Below are 18,929 nucleotides of genomic sequence, written 5' to 3'. Positions count from 1 at the left end.
CTAAAAACAAGGACTTCTAAAAGGCGGCTTTTTTGTTATGGGGAAAGCAAATGTGGCAAAACCTGTAATAAACTGGTTTGAAAGTGAAACAGATAAATAACTTATCATCATGAGTGCATGAGTCACTAACTTTTCATTTGGACTGAGCATTTTTTTTTATTATCTTTCAGAAATATATCTTCACATCTGAAAACATTTTTGTTTTCACATATCTTTACATATGTGAAGACATATTTCTTCCATGTGAAGATATGTGAAGACCAACCTATCAGTTGGTCCCATCATTTAATTGATAAATCATATATTCACCTTAAAGAGCAAACAGAAAAAAACTGATCACATATTGAAATGTCATAGGATATGCTGTATTTTCAAGAAATAACATTTACTAGTGAACATGCTTTTTTCATATTAAATTTCAAATAATGAGCACCAATTTAAACAATTTTCAGCTTTGCTTTCCTAGAGCTAGACTTTCATGTAATTATTTTGAAGTGGCCTTTATTTGCAACTCTTTGGGTATTTTTTAATAGTCTTCTAATTTCTGTCTTTGTTTTTTTCTTACTTTTCTCTTGTTTCTTGTTCAGTCCGTTTACTTTATRTATAAGGACTGAATGTTTTCAAAAATATATTAAAAAAAAAAAACATTTTGAAAAACAATTCTACTCCAGACGACAATTTGGTAATATCTAAAAGGGCGCATACATCAAAGTCCTGCCATGGAACACCTACCAATTAAAGTCTGTTATGTTATCTTTAGAAGTGAATGAAAAATAACATTCAACTCAGAATCAAAATACTATAAAACTTTGTGTTAAGAAGAATACATTTAAAAAGTCTAAATTTTGGGAATCCTATTAGAAAAAAAASAACAATAAGTCCAGACAACAGAACAGTACATTATAATGTAGCTAGAATGTTTTTTTTGTTACATACATAAAAATTACACCAAATACACATGGGGATACAATCTGCAGTTATACAGATTGTACAAATCAATGCAGTACAAGCCTATTTGACATGACTRATCAATTAATAACTTAAATATTCAGAAAATTTAAACAGTATCAACATAATTTATAACTAACATGCATAAAACGATTCCCAATAAACAAAAAAGGAAACAACATTACACAACCCTAACTACAGTACGAGAAATATATTGTGCCATAAAACAGTAAAAACCTGCATGAAGGTACGGACCCAAACAGGTGGAAAAAAAAGAAAAAAAGTTTACTTTTAAAAAATTACAAAAACTGAACTCTATGGTAGTCCAAACTAATACAGTATGAGAGAACCAAAAGGACACAGGCTTGTAGCATTAAAGGAGAAAACTAACAGAATGGGGAAACCAAGTGGTACTTAGACTGGGCAGATTGATTACTGGAATGCCAGACAGATGGGAGAGCAGGCAGCTGAGACACTGAGGGAAGCTATGAGATAGATCTGGAACACAGACGCTGACACAAGCAAATAGTACACATGTAACATACTGTAGTTAATATTGTATAGAATTCCACTTGTTATTACTTCCAAGTTTGGGTTCATGTGTAATGAGTGAAACAGCACCCCCTTCTGGTGGTTGGCTGGGTTAAATATAGTGAACACAGACATCTCGTTGCCAGTTCRTGTGAGATGGGCGCGAGGGAGGTTCACTGAGTTTAACGCTCCGGTAAAATGCTATGTTAGCTTGTTGCTAACATGAAATGCTGTCCCTCGTAAGGTGCTGTACCTGCTGTGATGAACCCGATTCCTGATCAGTCCATATTCTGTTTCGCACATGTACATATTGTTTTATTTCTCTGTATCTCTGTCTAATATTAATGTATTAAATAACGGCTGTTGGCCAGTTCATGAGAGATGGGCGCGAGGTGCTGCACCCGCTGTGATGAACCTGATTCCTGMTCAGTCCATATTCTGTTYCGCACAGATAAACRACGTKTCATCTCATCCCGTCTCCTGGCCCTTATTCACACAACGCAGGACTGATTTAKRCTGATCGATCGAACTTACCGAGGTTACACACAGAGACTTGAATGTTATAGAATGTGAACCAAGAGCTAACAAAGAGCAAACAGAAGAAAACATATTTATGTATGTATATGTATAAAAAAATAAATAAATAAATAAATGCAATGAATCTTAAATCTGAACTGAATATGAGAAGGCCGACAAATCACGAAGTCATGCAAAACCCAAGACCAAAGTCCCAGCGTTCATGACATGTAACGCAGCCCAGACAGCCTTTGGATTTGCTGTTCATTTGTTTTATTGATGGAGGCAAATAGTTGAATCCACAGGTGGATGTTTTATAATTTGCTGTTAAAAATCGTAACTGCATGTATCCCAACTTTAAAAATACGTGAAATTCGGAACAGTCTATTGTGGTCAGGCAACAATTTTTTAATTTGTTTGTTTGTTTGTTTTAGCAGTGTTGAGCTGAATTGTGTAAAATCACTATCCTCTTGCCTCTCTCTMTATATATGTATATAACATCAAATATGGTATTACTCGGGCTGGCTTTCTTTTGCGATTGGCTACAAAAAAAACATGGGTCTTGCATTAATTTCGAGTGGACACAAGATGGCGCAAAAATGCTTGTTATTACCAGAAAGGCAATCTAAACATGCTTAAATTGGCTTCATATCAACTTTGAATAAGTGTTAATTCACATGCAATTTAAAGACGTTATAAGAGTTTTTTTTTCTGCATAGCTAAAATACATACACACAATATTACAAAATTTTACCCATACCCAAGAGGCTGAGCAGAATGAGTCATAAACTCGTGGCAGGAAATTCACGTCATGTTCACCAGCTTAGTGTTTCCACCAAATACATAGGCGACGTGAGAAAGGTGTAATTTGCTTTTTTTTCTTTTCAATTTTAGTCTCTTCACGAATCAAATCATGATAAAATTGCAAATGTTCTTTTTTTCTTCTTTTTTTCAAAACGACCATCTTTCCATAGTTGCCCCGATCTGTGGCGCATCCTGCAGGAAACGTGACTCTCCACACGCCACACGGCCGCAGCATCGTCATCCTACCCGACGTCCTCTTCATCATCATCATCATCAGCGCGCATGACACCGCCCCCCAAACGGTGGCTGCCTTTAAATACTCACAGCCTTCCCCATAAGAGCAGCTGCACTTGTGCGGACAGAGAGAAGGAGCCGTGACATTCCACCTTGTCTTCTCACCTGATTGACTTAAACCGTAAAGGTAAGGCGATTTAAAATTTACCAACGTTTCAGAGAAACATACTGTTTATTAGTCACTGCCTCTTTGGGTATCATTTGTTGCATTTTTTATTTATTTTTTTAAACTACCTGATGATCGGAAGGTTTGAGCGTCACTCTGCTGATGCCGCAGCTCCACTATTTCCCGGTGCTTCTCCTACAAATGAAACCGCTATAAGACGATATAGTGGTTTTGCCATGATTTGATGGCTGCAGCTGGTTGTTGTGATTTACGCAGTGGGTACGCCCTCTATGTTCATGTAGAGGTGACTAGCATCCTGACATGATTCTTGGTCACATTGGACTGATTTCTTCTAAAAAAGAAAAGCTTGACTAAAATTGCTCCTGGATGTGAATTTTCTCCATTACAACGAAGACGGACCTTCACAGGTGCTTCGATTTGTATGAAATCCTGAAGAGCTCAACATGTGCTAATCATCTAGCAGCTTGAGGAGAGAGAGAGAGAGAGAGAGAGAGAGAGAGAGAGAGAGAGAGAGAGAGAGATCTGTAGGTGTGATGCTAAATATCCATCAAGCTNGTCTGTAGGTGTGATGCTAAATATCCATCAAGCTCACCATACTTTAAAAGGACTTGATGAAATGTACATAAAACATACATTCACGATATATATATATTTTTTCTCTTCTTTTTTGGCATTTTCTCCTAATTATTTATTTTTTACATTCTAATTCTCATTTAAATGGGGAAATTCCGAGCCATTCTGATCTCCACCCAGTACAGCACATGCAGAGTGAATCCTGTAACCCCACAAAAAGTCTCCTCATGAGGGGCAAGACCTCTCATTTGAGGAAACGCTGATAGAATAATAATTGAAATACATCCATGATTCTTATTGCGGCGTTCAATAATGTGAAGAATCACAACGCCTAGAACTAAAACCCCTCAGCAGGAGGGGAGCCTGCCAGGAGCCCCCACTACGTGCTCGCCTTCACACTACAGCGGGAAACCAGCCTTGTCACGACGGTGATGTAAACGTCTGCTAGTGTTCCCGCTAGCAGACCAACCAGGAAGCAAGAGGCCGTGTGTGACGTGGGGAGGGGATGGTCCCTGGGCATTGGCTATCACTGAGGAGAACGGAGGCTCTGAAGAGCCCCATCTGCATCATGGTGTGGGGATGAGACACGAGGGGGTTTGTGGTTACAAAAATGGCACACTTTTAGTTGTGATGACCTAATAATGAAATCCTGGTTTCACTCAGCCTGCTGGGGAGGGGATGTGCAATAAGTCACGTATTCTGTGGTGTAACTCCACTGGTAAAAAAAAAAAAAACCTCAGACTCCAACACTAGCGCTTCGGCTGCTTTTCATCTGCAAACTTCCTTCCCCATGTGTAATTTATTTCCACAGATGTCCACTCAGGAAAAGCTCATCAGCCATGTGATGAAGGAGGAGGCAGTTGGCTGCCGGAACAAGGTGACGGTGGTYGGAGTCGGCATGGTGGGCATGGCATCCGCCATCAGCATACTGCTCAAGGTGTGTATGAGCGGCTCCAGATGAAGTTTTATAGGAGTTTTGCAAACGCAGAGAGTTGGAAACAAACCAAGAAAATGGCAGCTTGCACTGTAAAGAAAATACTACTATCATGAATTGGTGCAGGCTGAAAACTAGAAACTGTGTGGTACATTTTGTGACATTGCAGCTGCAGAGGTATTTCATCGGTGTTCTCTTGCAACAGAGCACACAGCGAGGAGATGGTGGATGACAGAAAAAGCCTGTCATTAGTCACCCATTTCAATGTAATTTGAAAATCTAAAAAGTGTGGTGTGCATTTTTTAGTCCCCTTTGTCTTGATAATACTAAATACATGTGCATAAAGCTGCAGACATCCACAGCTTGGGTAGTGGAAACGGACGACAGAAACTATTGATTGCATGGTCTTTGAAGCTGGTAGAATGACGAGAGGAAAGCTAAAATTAGGTTTCAGTGAGGATCGTGACTGTAACGCAGCTAGATGTGGAAAAATATCTAAAGTTTATGAACAACACACAAACGATGATACTGGCTGTCACAAATTGGTCAATTTGCGCAAGCTCTTTGCAAGCTGCGACAGAACAAAAGTTTGACCCACATGTGTAAACTCAGGATCTGTGTGATGAGCTGGCCCTGGTTGACGTGATGGAGGACAAGTTGAAGGGTGAAGCCATGGACCTGCAGCACGGAGCCCTCTTCCTCAAGACGCACAAGATTGTGGCCGACAAAGGTGAGAGATATTAACATTAAATCTGCCAGGGGAGCTCTTAACACACCACATAATGCCCTGTCATTTTTTTTTTTTGCCAGACTACAGCGTGACCGCCAACTCCAAGGTGGTGGTGGTGACTGCCGGGGCCCGCCAGCAGGAGGGCGAGAGCCGCCTTAATCTGGTGCAGCGCAACGTTAACATTTTCAAATTCATCATCCCCAACATTGTGAAATACAGCCCCAACTGCATCCTGCTGGTGGTCTCAAACCCAGGTTAGTCAGATGATCATGAGATTAGGTGTATCCTCTTTGGGTGGGGGGAAAAAAATACTGGCTTATGTGCTCATCATGCATTTTGTACTTTTGCAGTCGACATCCTGACCTACGTGGCATGGAAGCTGAGTGGTTTTCCACGTCACCGCGTCATTGGCTCTGGCACCAACCTGGACAGCGCCCGTTTCCGCCACCTCATGGGAGAGAAGTTCCACCTCCACCCTTCAAGCTGCCACGGCTGGATCATCGGAGAGCATGGAGACTCCAGTGGTATGCAAGTCTTTCTAAAAATAAATCATCTTCCAAGTCTCCTCTGTAGTTTTTATTTTTTACATACGTCTATCTTGAGGTCGGACATCGACATGCATGCTGCACCTATTGAACTATTTTACATTTTAACAGCTTTATGACATCAACAATCAGTGTGATGGGATCTTATGTTGTGGGGGAAAAAAAGGTGCACATAATTGTGAAGTGGAAGGAAAGGGACGCATGGTTTTCAGTTTAGAAGAAATGCAAATTTGAAAACTGTACAGCTTTAAGTACTTTGGAGCATCTCTTCCAGATTTTCAGGTTAAGGCTGAGATTTTGCCAGGCCTTTTTCAAGAATATAGCTCAAGATCAGTCATATTGACTAAAGAGTGTCTGCAATTTTTCAAGTTGTATTACTCAACTGCATCTAGGTCTGTACTTTGACTGGGTCTTCAAGAATTCCTATGTATTTAGTTTCATTCATTTTCCCATCAACTCGGTCCATGAAAATCACAAGTTCTTTGAAGTACAGCTGTAGTTGCACCAATCCTAAATTAGACTTGATTACTAATTGGGTGTCTTGTGAAGGAAACGGCATTGGATTTAATTGGGATATCAGAAATGGGATGGAAGTGAACAAAGATGTAAAGCGCACTCATGTTTTCAGTTGTACAAAAAATGTTGTTCTTTCTGAAAAGGCCACAATAAGTTGCGTTCAAGCTTGTAATTGTAGTGTTGGACTGTGAGACGGTTTAAGGAGCATTGACCCTCTTGTCTTTATATATTTTTACTGTTTTAGGACATATCTGCCAGAATGTAACAGTCTAAATGTTGCTTCCACAGTGGCTGTGTGGAGTGGTGTGAATATTGCTGGAGTTTCTCTGCAAAACCTCAACCCAAATATGGGTGCAGATGGTGACAGCGAGAACTGGAAGGACGTGCATAAGAAGGTGGTTGATGGGTAAGTGTGATGCAGTCCTACTCACCGACTGTTATTCTTTGGATTGAAATTTTTAGAGCTTTTACATAATGTAATGGCTTTATTTAAACCTTTAAATAAAAAATGGCCAATAAATCAATTTAACCAAACTATGAAGGCCCAACAATCTTTAGTGTTTCATGACTTTGCAGTGCTACKTTTCTGGCTGCTCCATGATGCAAAAGTTTACTCAGTTGCTCCATTTGACATTGTGCCATTATTTTGTCAGCCACCGAATGTGACTTATCTTGGAGTAGCCATGTAGAACACAATGGGTTACCTTAGCAAAAATGTCAAGGTATCGGATGTATTGAAAGACTCAAGTCTTGAACAAAGAAGGGTCAATTTTCCCAATGTTTGTCTCAAAGAGGTACCAATTGGGAAAGACCAGCCAGCATGTGGTACTAATAATTCCTGCATTTTTAAAACTGGGTTTCTATGATGATGCAGGTATTTTCCAGGAGGAGTGCCTGAATCTTGATCAATTGAAGTTGTTACAATGGTCTTAGTATTTTAACATTGCAGGGCCTATGAAGTCATCAAGCTGAAGGGCTACACCTCCTGGGCTATTGGCATGTCTGTGGCTGACTTGGTGGAGAGCATTATGAAGAATTTGCACAAAGTTCACCCCGTGTCCACACTTGTCCAGGTACGAACGAAACCAAGAAGTGCATTTCCATTGTCAATAAAATGGAATTGTTCTCCTAACAGCTGATTTCCTTCTACTTTCCCTTGAATAGGGAATGCATGGTGTGAAGGATGAGGTTTTCCTGAGCATCCCGTGTGTTCTGGGCAACAGTGGACTGACTGATGTCATTCACATGACTCTGAAACCCGAGGAGGAGACGCAGCTGGTGAAGAGCGCCGAGACACTGTGGGGTGTGCAGAAGGAGCTCACTCTGTGAAGAGCTCTCCTTTAAAACCTTAAACACTCCCAGCAAATCCTCTGCGGTTGATCCCCTCCTGCCTTACCTCTCATTTCTTTCCCAGAGTGACACGACTTCTGATTAAAATAAAAGTTAAAGTGTCTATAGCTAAGTCATTCAAAGATGGGTGTAACGCTTATATGCTCGCACTGATATCATTTTGCCTTTTCAACCCCCCCACCTGTCCTCGTCCATCTGTGGCCAAGAAACGTTTACCCCCTGTATTTAAGGTCAATCTGTTTTGAGTAGAGTGGATCTCTGTTTACTACTCTCTACTACAAGAACTTCAGACCGTTGGATGTAATTTGTGTACTGTCGGCTGTTTTTTTTTTTTTTTTTTTGTTTTGTTTTGCTGCGTTGTCTGTGCACTGTATTAATTCTGTGGTTGTAACTAGTCAATTTTTCCACTTGGTAATCTCTGTTTTGTAAGCGTAACAGAGACATTCCATTCTCTATAAGGAGTGACCATTACCAACTTATAGTCATGATGACACTGCCACATATTGTTTATCACTGGGTCAAAAGCCTGTGATACCAAAAGTACCTTTATTATATATATTTTAAAAAAATGCAGTTCACTGAAGCAAACCTAACCACAAGTGCACTGACATGTGAGATTACTGGTGGAACAGAGCTAATTTACCCAGAGAGCCAGTGGAGACTAGTCAGCCAACATATTTACCTTTAGATGAGGTTTAAAAAAAAAAGGATCTACAGTTCTGAGATTGTTTGCCCAGAGGTTTTATATTTAACTCCAAATATAGACTATATTATCTAAGGCTGTAATGCAGAAAATACATTAAATGCTGCTGTGTTCAGCTATACTGTACCACTGAGAGAAACTGTTTGTCATGGCAGCTGGATATTTTTATTTGCTGTAACATCAAGTAAACCTGCCAGAATAGTAATAGATGTCTGTCTTTGATTTATTTCCAGCTGGTAGAGCATCACTATGTGGCATATTTGGTAAATGTCAAAGGATGCTGACAAATGGGATCAAGGTCCCCTTTGTTCATGTTAAAGTCCCAAAATCAGTGGTGCCAAACCCAACTAGCACAAACTCAAAGCACTGGACCTTGTTTGTGTAAAACTGTTTTGTGGATGTTTAAAGATCGGTCTTCCATAACTACCGCTTTCCAGTACTTTTCATGTTTCTTATCTATGAATAAGAACCGACTTCCAAAAGTTTTAGTTTATAAATATTACTGCATAATAAATTCAGACAATTCATTAAATCAACTTTAATTTTTAATGCTTTACATAAATCTACAGATATAAAAGAACAGGTGGTCTATGGTTGAATTGAAAACAAAAAGCTTCTATGATACAATTCAAAGTGCATTTAGTAAAAGGCTAATTTAAAAGACAAAACTTTACATAACTTAATATTGATTAGTTTAATAGTTATTTTTGTACCCTTTAGCCCTCAATGTTATTCACAACCTTTTAGTGAGAACCAAATGCTCTCAGCAGGTCTGAGCATAAGTGGATAGCAACCAAAAAGGAAACAGAATACCTTAATATTACAAATGCCATGGCTGTACAAAGTGAAACTACTTGACTTAAATGACTTCTCAATGCACTCAAACTGATGTGTAAGCCTGGGTTTGTGAGACATAATCTAAAACCTTTGGACTATCAGAAGGGGAAAATGTAGAGGATCAGACAGTGAAGCTAAAACTGAAGCTCAGTAACTGACCCATATGTGACAAAGTCCATGTAGGCTACAATCTTCACTGTGTAAAAATGATCCCCATGATTGCAAGATTAGAAAATATAACCCACAACTTCCACAGCATAAAACCTGAGGCCTGGCCCATGTCATTTAGGGGACCCTCGGTGGGCGTTTCTGGTTTAGAAACATAAATATTCGTGTGGGGAAAGGAACAGAACTCTAAAACCTGTTCAAGCAGTTTTCCCCCAATATTACTGAGGCTAACCAGACAAAATATCTAGTTCACCAAAATGACCACATTTATTAATGGATGGAGTGCAGGATGCTGTATTCAAATCACCAGCCTTAGTGGAAACCAATGTCAACTGCAGCATGGACATTACTGTCGTAGAAGCTGCATGCACTGTACACACAGGCTTTAACTCATATTACACCAGTCTCTCATGTGCGTCAAGCAGCTTCCTAAATCAACCACACAATGAAATTCACAGATACCAGGTTTTTTTTTTATGAAATCAAAGTAATTGCTGATCATCTGGATTGTGTTTGTGACCTACCATGGTGCCAAATATAAAAGAGGTCACAGTCAAACATTACAGAATTCTTCAGAAATGCTTTTTCTCATTTTCTTGTTAAAAAGAGGCAGCTGGTTGGTATACAAGAAGACTGTAGAAAGGAAATAAACAGCAGGAAGAAGAGTAGGAGTGTGAATATACGCATGTTTCTGAGCGGTCATTCTGGGTCAGTACAGGTCACTTAGGCCAGCAGTCTTGCGAGCTTTCTGCATTAGAGCTCGAAGCTGGAACTGTTTCCTGGACAGAAGGCGTACATGCTGCAACAGAAGAAAACAAGAGTGAATGTGGAAACCACTACAGAGAACTAAGGTCAGCAGATACCATGGATGCTCTTCACTGAGCTACCTTGAGGAAAACCTCCAGATCTATGACACCTCTGCGCAGGGCCTCTCCCAGGTAGAAGATTGTATCTTCAATTGCATTTTCTTCTGCATACAGATTCAGAATCTGCTTGTACAGAGGAGCTGTGGGCACAATGACATCATCTATATCATTGTTCTCTGATTGGTTCTCCATTTTCTCCAAGGCTTYGGTTAATTCCTCATCCTTCTTCTTCAGCAGCTCAATGTTCCTGTCAACATCAGTCTGTTGGAAGCAACAAAATTGGAGGACAATAATACATTAAAGGAGGAATAAAAAAAAAGAAGTACAACAGACAAAGTATCTTACCACTTCCTGGTCAAGTCTGGAGATCATCTCCTCCAGCTTCTGATGCCCTTTCTTTAGATCTTCCTCTGTTCGCTTCAGGGCATCCAGCTCTGCTTGAGCTCTGTCCATTTCTTCTTTCATTCTCCAGCGAAGTTTGTCACTTACAGCTGAAATCAGAGACGCACGAATGGTGTCTTCGCCAATGGTGCCGTCCCTGGTTGGCCCTTAGGAAACACAGATTGAAAATACTCTGTGATACAGTGTGGTAAAACACAACATCGCCATACCAGCATGTTAAGCTTGGACCTCTCCACTTTGAAATTGGTAGTTAATGTAGTGTTTTAATAAGACTAAAAGAATGTATATTTAACACTATTATTAGTATAATATTTATATATATTTTTATCTTATTATTATATTAACATTACTTGGACAGACTAGTTTAGAAGTAAACAATGTCAGGCTCTGCATTGTAAATGTAACAGATTTCTCTAAAGCCCATATGTCTGAAGTCAGCATCATTAATGTCTGTTGACTTTTTTGGCAGGCAAAACCAGCTTCTTCCATCACTAAAGGAGTCGCCTCAAGTTCTTCCTGCATGCTGCTGAAGGAGCAGCATTCACCACTGTAGAACAGTCTTTGTTTAAGATATTCTCAGTGTGTGTTGAGACAGTCTGTGGGGGGCAGGGAGAGACCATCCAGCACTTTGGCCTTTAATACGCTCCACTCCAGTTACAGCTGTGGCCTTTCAGAAGCAACTCGGCATACCACTGAAGTCACCAGGAGGGTGAGAGAGTGTAAGTAAAAAGGTCAAGGGTCTTCATTTAGGGTTGGATGAAGAACATGGAGATTTAAAGAACTTTATGGATACAATTAAGATATTCCATGACTTGAGATGCTGTGTTTTAAAGTAAATTAAGCAGAACCAGATGAAGTGCAGATGAGTACGGTTTGTGAATCTGCATATTTCCCCCAATATTAGCACAAACTTTGGAAAAACTCTGCTCAAGCTATCATAGATGCACGTATAAGGAGAGATCTACCTGAAGCATAAAAAGGCTACATCTAATACATACCCACTGTGGAGACTGGAGTCTGAGTTGGATAGTGTCCAGGTCCAGCTGTGGCTGGATAAGAGTTCCCAGCAGGGTACTGGTAAGCTGGGTAACCTCTGAAAAGAGTTGCATTATTAAAATGACAGTTCTTTATATTTTTCCATTTAAAAACAAAACTTTAAAGATAAAAACACTAGAAGCAAACTCTAGCTTACTTTATTTTATTTTAAACTATTTTCCCATAATAATGATCTACTGTGTCCTTCTAAGATAAAAAAATAATGTAATTTCTGTTTAACATAATGACTAATCAGTTGACAATGCTCCAAACTCCCTTATTCCAGAACCAGAGATCCAGAGTAAGTTTTCATCTAGGTTACCAAGAATAAAGTCAACTGAAAAGGACCAACTTGGATCAAAATCTCCCTGAACTAGAAATGAGTAATTAGGGTGAGCATTGGCTAAGTTAACAAAATAATGAATCCATTAACCCTAAGTACACTTGGACTGAACTCTTTTGATCCAGAACTCGGTAACCATAAGAACCCTTGACCTAGTTAAACCAGAKCACWGGGTCACTTGGACCAGAGCCCTGCTCCTTCAGAACTGGGTAACAAGGGARATTTTGGACAAAGTTTACCCAAGATGAGCTCCACTGTTTCTGTGTAAACTTGAACCCTTAGGGTTGGATGGGTCTTCATGTGAGTATTTATCTAGAGCAGTGTTTCTCAACCTTTTTTGGCCCAGCGCCCCCCTAGCCCTTATTCAGGTCCCTCACCGCCCCCCACCAAAGAATTTGCAGGCTACTTTGCACTGACCATTATTTTATCATTAATATTACTATCACTAATGTAGATGTTTAGATTTTCATGCTTGTTTCTGTATCTATCATCAAAAATAATTTCCCAGAGAACAAAAAAGCCATGGGGATAGAAATTATTTTCACAGGTGTCTATGAAAAATGCAATGAACATTCAAATTAAAATTAACATCAGCCAGTCAGAGTGGGAAAAAATATTCTTATTCTTTGCCATTTTGTAGTTGTTAAATATTACACAAATGAGCAGATAAAAGATGTTCAACATGCCAGTTTAAACTGAACTATTTGCAAAACAACTGAGCTCTGCAACATTAAAACATGGATAGAACTGCAACTACACTAATCATAACTCTTCTTCTCTTCAGTGTTTCTGTCAGTTTATGGTGGTGCAGCTCTGTGTTGCCTTCAGGAGAATGGGACATCAGAGTATCATCCATAAAACTTCACCCGCATGGCATTTATTGTGCAAACCAGAGCTTTCAGTGGAAAAACAAAAGTTCCAGATCCTTTTAATGCCATACAAATATGAGACAGAAACATGGATTATATCTTTATATAGACCTGTCTATTGATTTATAGATTTATAGTTTTACTGGACAGAAGAACAAATCTGGTTCTTAATCAAATCCTAATGAGTCAAATTGAAAGTGTCATTGAGTCATCAGCCTCATGACATTAACATTGACATGAAAAATAATATTGAAGAAATAAATATATCAAATCTAATTAAAAACATAAAAGTGATCAGTTCTTTACTGTTATGGTCTGTAAGATATATTTATTCTCAGTATTAGATGTGGTCTCAACAAACCCATGGCACTTCAACAATATTATTTTACCTTTTATCTGGAAATAGTGTCTGTTTATTCTTGCCATACATTCCTCTGTATTGATCGAAAGGTCTTGCCATACCAGTTTATTCCTCTGTATTTACTTTAGTTTCTTAGTTTATTCTTGCATTTTGTTCTTCATTTATTTCCATTTAGTTTTATTTGATTAGTTTTATCCTCTCTTGGTTTATTGCTATGTCCACTTTAGTTTCTTTCCTAAAGTTGCTAGATTTATTTTATAGTTTATTGACGCTCATCATCAGTAAACTCTTCACCTGCTGCGCTGCCTATTCATCATGTGTTTCACATCATGTGTTGATTTTTTCACTGTTCAGCGTCAGATTCTGTGTTTTTATGCCATAATTCACATCTAGTTCGTCGCTCCGTTTTATGTCCCGCTTCTCCTGTTTCAGAGTTTTGCGCAATGTGAACGTCTTTTTTTTTTTAAGCCCCTAAGGTGCAGGGCGGTCGGGAAGCGATGGGGAAAAGGCAGACTGACATAAAACTTTTAAAACAACGGAAACAATTTCTGCATTCTGATTATTGAAATTTAAAAGTGCTGTGTTGTTCTATCACCCCCGTTTCATACCAGACCACTTACAGCACCGTGTTAACGCTATAAAATGAACGCTCTCTATCATGGTATCACCCATGGAGGGATTTCTTGATTTCTTTATTTCAATGGGTTCATTTTTTAGAGGGATACTCAGTGAAGGTATCGTGATTTTAGCTACCAGTAGCAGGAGAATGGAGCTGCGCCAAGAAACTAACAGAAGCTAACAAATACTGAATAGAAGAAGAGCTGCCATCGATACAGTTGCAGCCAAGCATGATTTAATGTTACACAATACAGTTTTACCAAGTTGCTCCAGGTCTAAACTGGCTTTGTTTGAATTTAAGGTGTAAAGTTTACCTTCGACCAAACGCCCCCCAAAGGCATCCCAGCGCCCCCCTTTTGTAAAAATGTCCGCCAGCGCCCCCTGCCGTCCTCTGAACACCCCCTGGGGGGCGGTACCGCCCACGTTGAGAACCGCTAATCTAGAGGTATGTATTGGTTACAAGTTAAAATGCAAGCCAGTATTTAGAGATATTTGATAGGAATGCTATGGAAATACATGATTAGCCTTAAAGCCATAGTAGGTATGTAGTACACATTTTTTTCAGGTTTTTACCTAATTGTTAAAATTGTGATTATGTCATTACAGTATAATATGATGCAAATTATAATTTGTGACTTCACATCTTATATTTACTTAAGTGCAAGCCTTTGTTGTGGATATTTATATATAAGGCACAAATGTAATCAATAATAAAAACACCTGTCTTACAATCTGATGAATAAAAGGAACTCAAAGTAAACACCACGGCACTTGGTTGTTAGAGAACACATTATGCAGGCTTTGACAATGTAGAAACATCTTACCCTGGATTGGGATTTTGCCCATAGGGTGAGACTGCAGGCATGCCAGGCATATATGAAGCTGAGGAAGACAAAAGGTATTTCAGAGTAATTAAAAATATATTTTTGAGGATGAAATAGTTAAACTGTAACTCCAGGGAAGATTTAGCTTAAGTCCTGATGAGCTACCATGGTATGTGAGCACCCCCTGGTGCTCAAGGTAATAAATGCATTGCGTGAAATATGGTAGGAAAGAGAAAGATGACGAGAAATTTTGATGCAAAGCCAACTTAATTAGAGGGACTGCTAAAAATAACCTATTACAGCTGTAAATTATAAGACTATGTACGTTTTGGACTTTGAATAGTATTTGAACAATATTCTTACAACTTTATTAAAACAGACTTAAATAAGTGATGTATTTAGTAGCATGTATCCTCTAAATATCACGTATTATTTCATCTTTGTTACCATAAGGAATATTTACTATGTGGTCCCAAAAAGTAATCCTTCCTATAACAAAATGTGTCTAAAGTAAATTATATTGTCACTGACATAATTGATGAGGCAAAAATATAAAAAAACTTTTAGTTATACTGATAGTTACTACGCTGAAACTTTAGTTCACTTACAGTTCGGGGGTCCAGCTGCTTGAAAGCTTGGGAAGGGGGGTTGTGTGGTGGGACGGGAAAACACAGGCGGCTCCTCTCCAAACACGACAATCATCACCTGAATCAGGCCATACAGGTCTGACTGAGGCTGTAAAGCACACAGAGATTTGTTTTATGAACTAGGACAAAACAAGTTAGAATTTTGTTTTAGTTTTCTTTCTAATCTGGATGTGGTGGAGAAAACCCTAAAATACTACAATTAAGTGGTTCACAACAGGGCTCTTTGCACTGCAGGGCCTGGCTGCCAAGTTTGAAATTCCTGATTTCAAACTTTGGCTGAAGTGGTGCTTGTAATTTCAGTCTCTGGCGTGGCAGGAGAGCATGTGCAGCGATATGAGCCCATTCAGGGCCTACCATGTTGTTTTGCAAACATGTGTTGTGTCTTGTAATGTTTGTAATAAATGCAATTTATTGAATTCAGGCCAACTCCCAGAGGAGACTATTGACATAAAATATTGAAAATATTTTCAGTAATCTCTCACTTCTTTTTAAAATAAAATCAATTAAAACTGGAAATCAGATTTGGTGTAAATATGTAGAAGATTTTACTTTTAAGTCACATCACCCAGCCCTACTAGCTACTAATATGTTATGTGGTTCAGCCCTAAATATTCTCAAAGCTTTCACACACGCCTCTTCTGGTCAGGTGCAAACAGAACCAGAACTACAGATATCTAAAAAATATAATTCCAATTGTTTTATTATATTGACCGTTAACACCATACTCACATGTTTCCACTCATGTAGATAAGGGAGGTAAATTTTGCCATTGGCATCAATGTGCTTGCCCGTCTTAATCATCATGGTACTGGTTGGTTTTACAAAACATATAGGTGGGTTATATGGATATGTGTCCAGCAGCCACAAACACACTGGGATGTTGTAGACATTGCCTAGAGAAAAGTAAAACAAAGTGTACCATTAAATTAAAGGGGGTAAGTTTGTGGATATTGTCCACGAACTAACCCCAATTGTTGATTAATTGCACTTGGAATGTTATGTAAACTTAACGTACAACTATGCTACATATTCTTTTGCTTTTTTAAAATTATTATCAAGAGAGGAAAAATTATTTTACCTCTATAACTCACAGGGACAGTCCCGGTCAAGCTCATTAGGTCTCTCGATGAACCGTCATTAAACACTAGAACAGAAGAAGATGCAAATCCTCATATGAGCATGCAGGGTAAAAATCGATCAAGCTGACAAAAATAGAGAAGTAGGTATAAGTTAGTGTACCATAAGCATCCATAACCGGCTTCAGGTCCTTGTATTGGGAGATGACGTTGGTAATCTCCCGAACAGTCAGATCTCTGTATTTATATTGCTGAACAACAAAAAGAAAGGCGTAGTGTCATCTACATAAAACTAGATGACACTCATGACGATGCTGAAACATTTATGCAATGATCAAAATGGGAGGTTATTTGTACATTTTGTGATGGCAAAACAATACACTGCATTAAAAGTTATTAGCACCTTTATCAAAGCTATGAATTGCAGATTTTTCTCAAGCATGACTTAGTGACATATTTTTTTATTATTATTATTAAATGTACCAAAGTTCATTCTGTAAGGTGGGACATTAATAAATAAAGAATATGATGATGTCACAATCTGAAAATTGCAGTTGACGTATAACGTGCGGCTAAATATATTTTTAAAAGTACAATTCGCATTAGCGTGAGGTATCTAGACAAAATAGATCACATCATTGTACATGTAAAGCAAAACCTTACATTATAACAAAAAAAAGCTGTTTCTTGGACCGTAATTGCGCGGAATATTAGCCTGTTTACATTAGGTCACGGTCATATCTAGCTAACGTAACCCATAGCCGTTAGAGCAAAGCCTACCTTCAGCATTTTCTTCAGAGCGCTTTCGTTGACAACCGCCATATTTCTTGACGTGTATTTAAATCGCTCTTAATAATAATTGGAGTCTGAACAGTTGATATTTTATCCCAGCTGCTCTGACAACAACATAAACTGAAGTTATTAGCTAGCAAGAGTTAAATGCTAGGCTAATAGTAGCCTAGCCCAGAGACGACTACACACAGTCCTCGCGTTTCCTTAAAAATATTCCAGGTCAGTTTAAGCAATATCTCTGAGTTACAGCTTAACAATAGTCCACTTAATAACCAGTATGAAAAGCTAGAACAGCAAATTGTGAGTTCTAGAAAATTATACAAAACTAGATTCCGACGGTGTACAAAAGAAATGTCCGGGTGTCTTCTCAACTATTTCCGGTCTATGACGTAAGGTGTTGTCGTTAATGGTGACGTCTTTTTTCCGTAATTAGCTTGCAGTAGGTCAACTTCAATACAAATTTTTCATCTCTGATTATTTTGAACGTGTAAAAATACTTATTAAGTTGCTAGAATTAAAAGAAAATGAAATAAAATAAAAATTATTTTCATTCATAAAATAAAATGAAATTTAGTTGACTGTAAATAATTGATCAGCAAAAACAAAAACAAATTTGAATTTCAAAATCCGAGTAACATGATGGCCAAAATATAGGGTTATAAGTGGTAAAATTTCTCACAAAGAAAATATTTGCAGCAATAAAAATAACAAAAATAAAAATGTGTATGTTATTAAAAAGAGCACAAATAATAAGAAATGCCATACCATGTTTGCCTCCATGCTCACTAAAATGAATAGTTTTCAGAATGATTAAATGAATGTAGTCTAAATCCCTGTTAAAATGGTGATAATTTCAGAATATCTTCCACTGTTAATATGATGTATCCTAATCCAGTATCTTACCATCATAAGTGTGTGAATGTGTGAGTGAATGGAAATAACAGATTTCATTCAAAGTGTCTTTGAAGGTCCTGAAAAGCGCTTTACGAGTCTGATTTCAGTTCATGAATTCAGTGAAAAATAATTAGTTCAGTCTTGGAAACTAAAAGAAAACTGTGATAACTGAGTTGAATGTACACACCCTTAAACCAAAGCACCTCTGAAGTACCTTTTGATCATTTATTCATTCCAACTTCCTTGGTATAACCCATATTTTAACTTGGCAATATTTATCCTCTTTTCCATTTAAAGTTTTTTTCAAGTTTAAAAATCAAATTTAATGAAGATATTTGAGGTTACCTAAGCAACCAAGCTAACACAACCTTTCTTTGGATATTTCTCCTCTAGATTTGTTGTTGTTGATTTACCAACCTGATCAAAAATTAAAAGACCAGTAAATGAAGAATTTGTATTTCATGTTGTCAAATCAGAACCAGAGTTTCATCAGGCATTTTCACAATAAATGTTATTGTTTTCCATTATTTCATCTCTGAAATAATGGAAAATCTAACCGTTCCATAAATTCTCTCTGACTGATTTTTTAAAATTTTTTTATTAAGCTTCCTGTTTGTAACATTTTG

At 38.2% G+C, this 18,929-nt stretch overlaps 2 protein-coding genes across 2 annotated transcripts; one reads left to right on the top strand and one right to left on the bottom strand.

Annotated features, from left to right (window-relative positions):
* Positions 1-3,111: 3,111 nt before the first annotated feature.
* Positions 3,112-8,776, top strand: ldha (lactate dehydrogenase A4). Its single transcript, XM_008411536.1, has 8 exons — positions 3,112-3,220; positions 4,605-4,730; positions 5,340-5,457; positions 5,538-5,711; positions 5,808-5,981; positions 6,807-6,924; positions 7,468-7,591; positions 7,683-8,776. The coding sequence occupies exons 2-8, from the start codon at positions 4,605-4,607 to the stop codon at positions 7,845-7,847; spliced, it is 999 nt and encodes a 332-aa protein (XP_008409758.1). The 5' UTR covers positions 3,112-3,220; the 3' UTR covers positions 7,848-8,776.
* tsg101a (tumor susceptibility 101a) lies at positions 8,206-17,807 on the bottom strand. The gene is made up of 10 exons (XM_008411535.2): positions 17,398-17,807; positions 16,781-16,868; positions 16,620-16,685; positions 16,271-16,434; positions 15,503-15,629; positions 14,895-14,952; positions 11,843-11,937; positions 10,788-10,990; positions 10,464-10,703; positions 8,206-10,375 (listed from the first exon to the last, which is right to left on the bottom strand). Exons 1-10 carry the CDS (start codon positions 17,437-17,439, stop codon positions 10,286-10,288), a joined length of 1,173 nt encoding a protein of 390 aa, XP_008409757.1. The 5' UTR covers positions 17,440-17,807; the 3' UTR covers positions 8,206-10,285.
* Positions 17,808-18,929: the final 1,122 nt, after the last annotated feature.

The sequence above is a fragment of the Poecilia reticulata genome, linkage group LG6 (genome assembly GCF_000633615.1).
Source record: "Poecilia reticulata strain Guanapo linkage group LG6, Guppy_female_1.0+MT, whole genome shotgun sequence".
NCBI classification, from domain to species: domain Eukaryota; kingdom Metazoa; phylum Chordata; class Actinopteri; order Cyprinodontiformes; family Poeciliidae; genus Poecilia; species Poecilia reticulata.
Note: the sequence above shows the minus strand (reverse complement) of the source record. Positions and strands in the feature narration are given on the sequence as shown.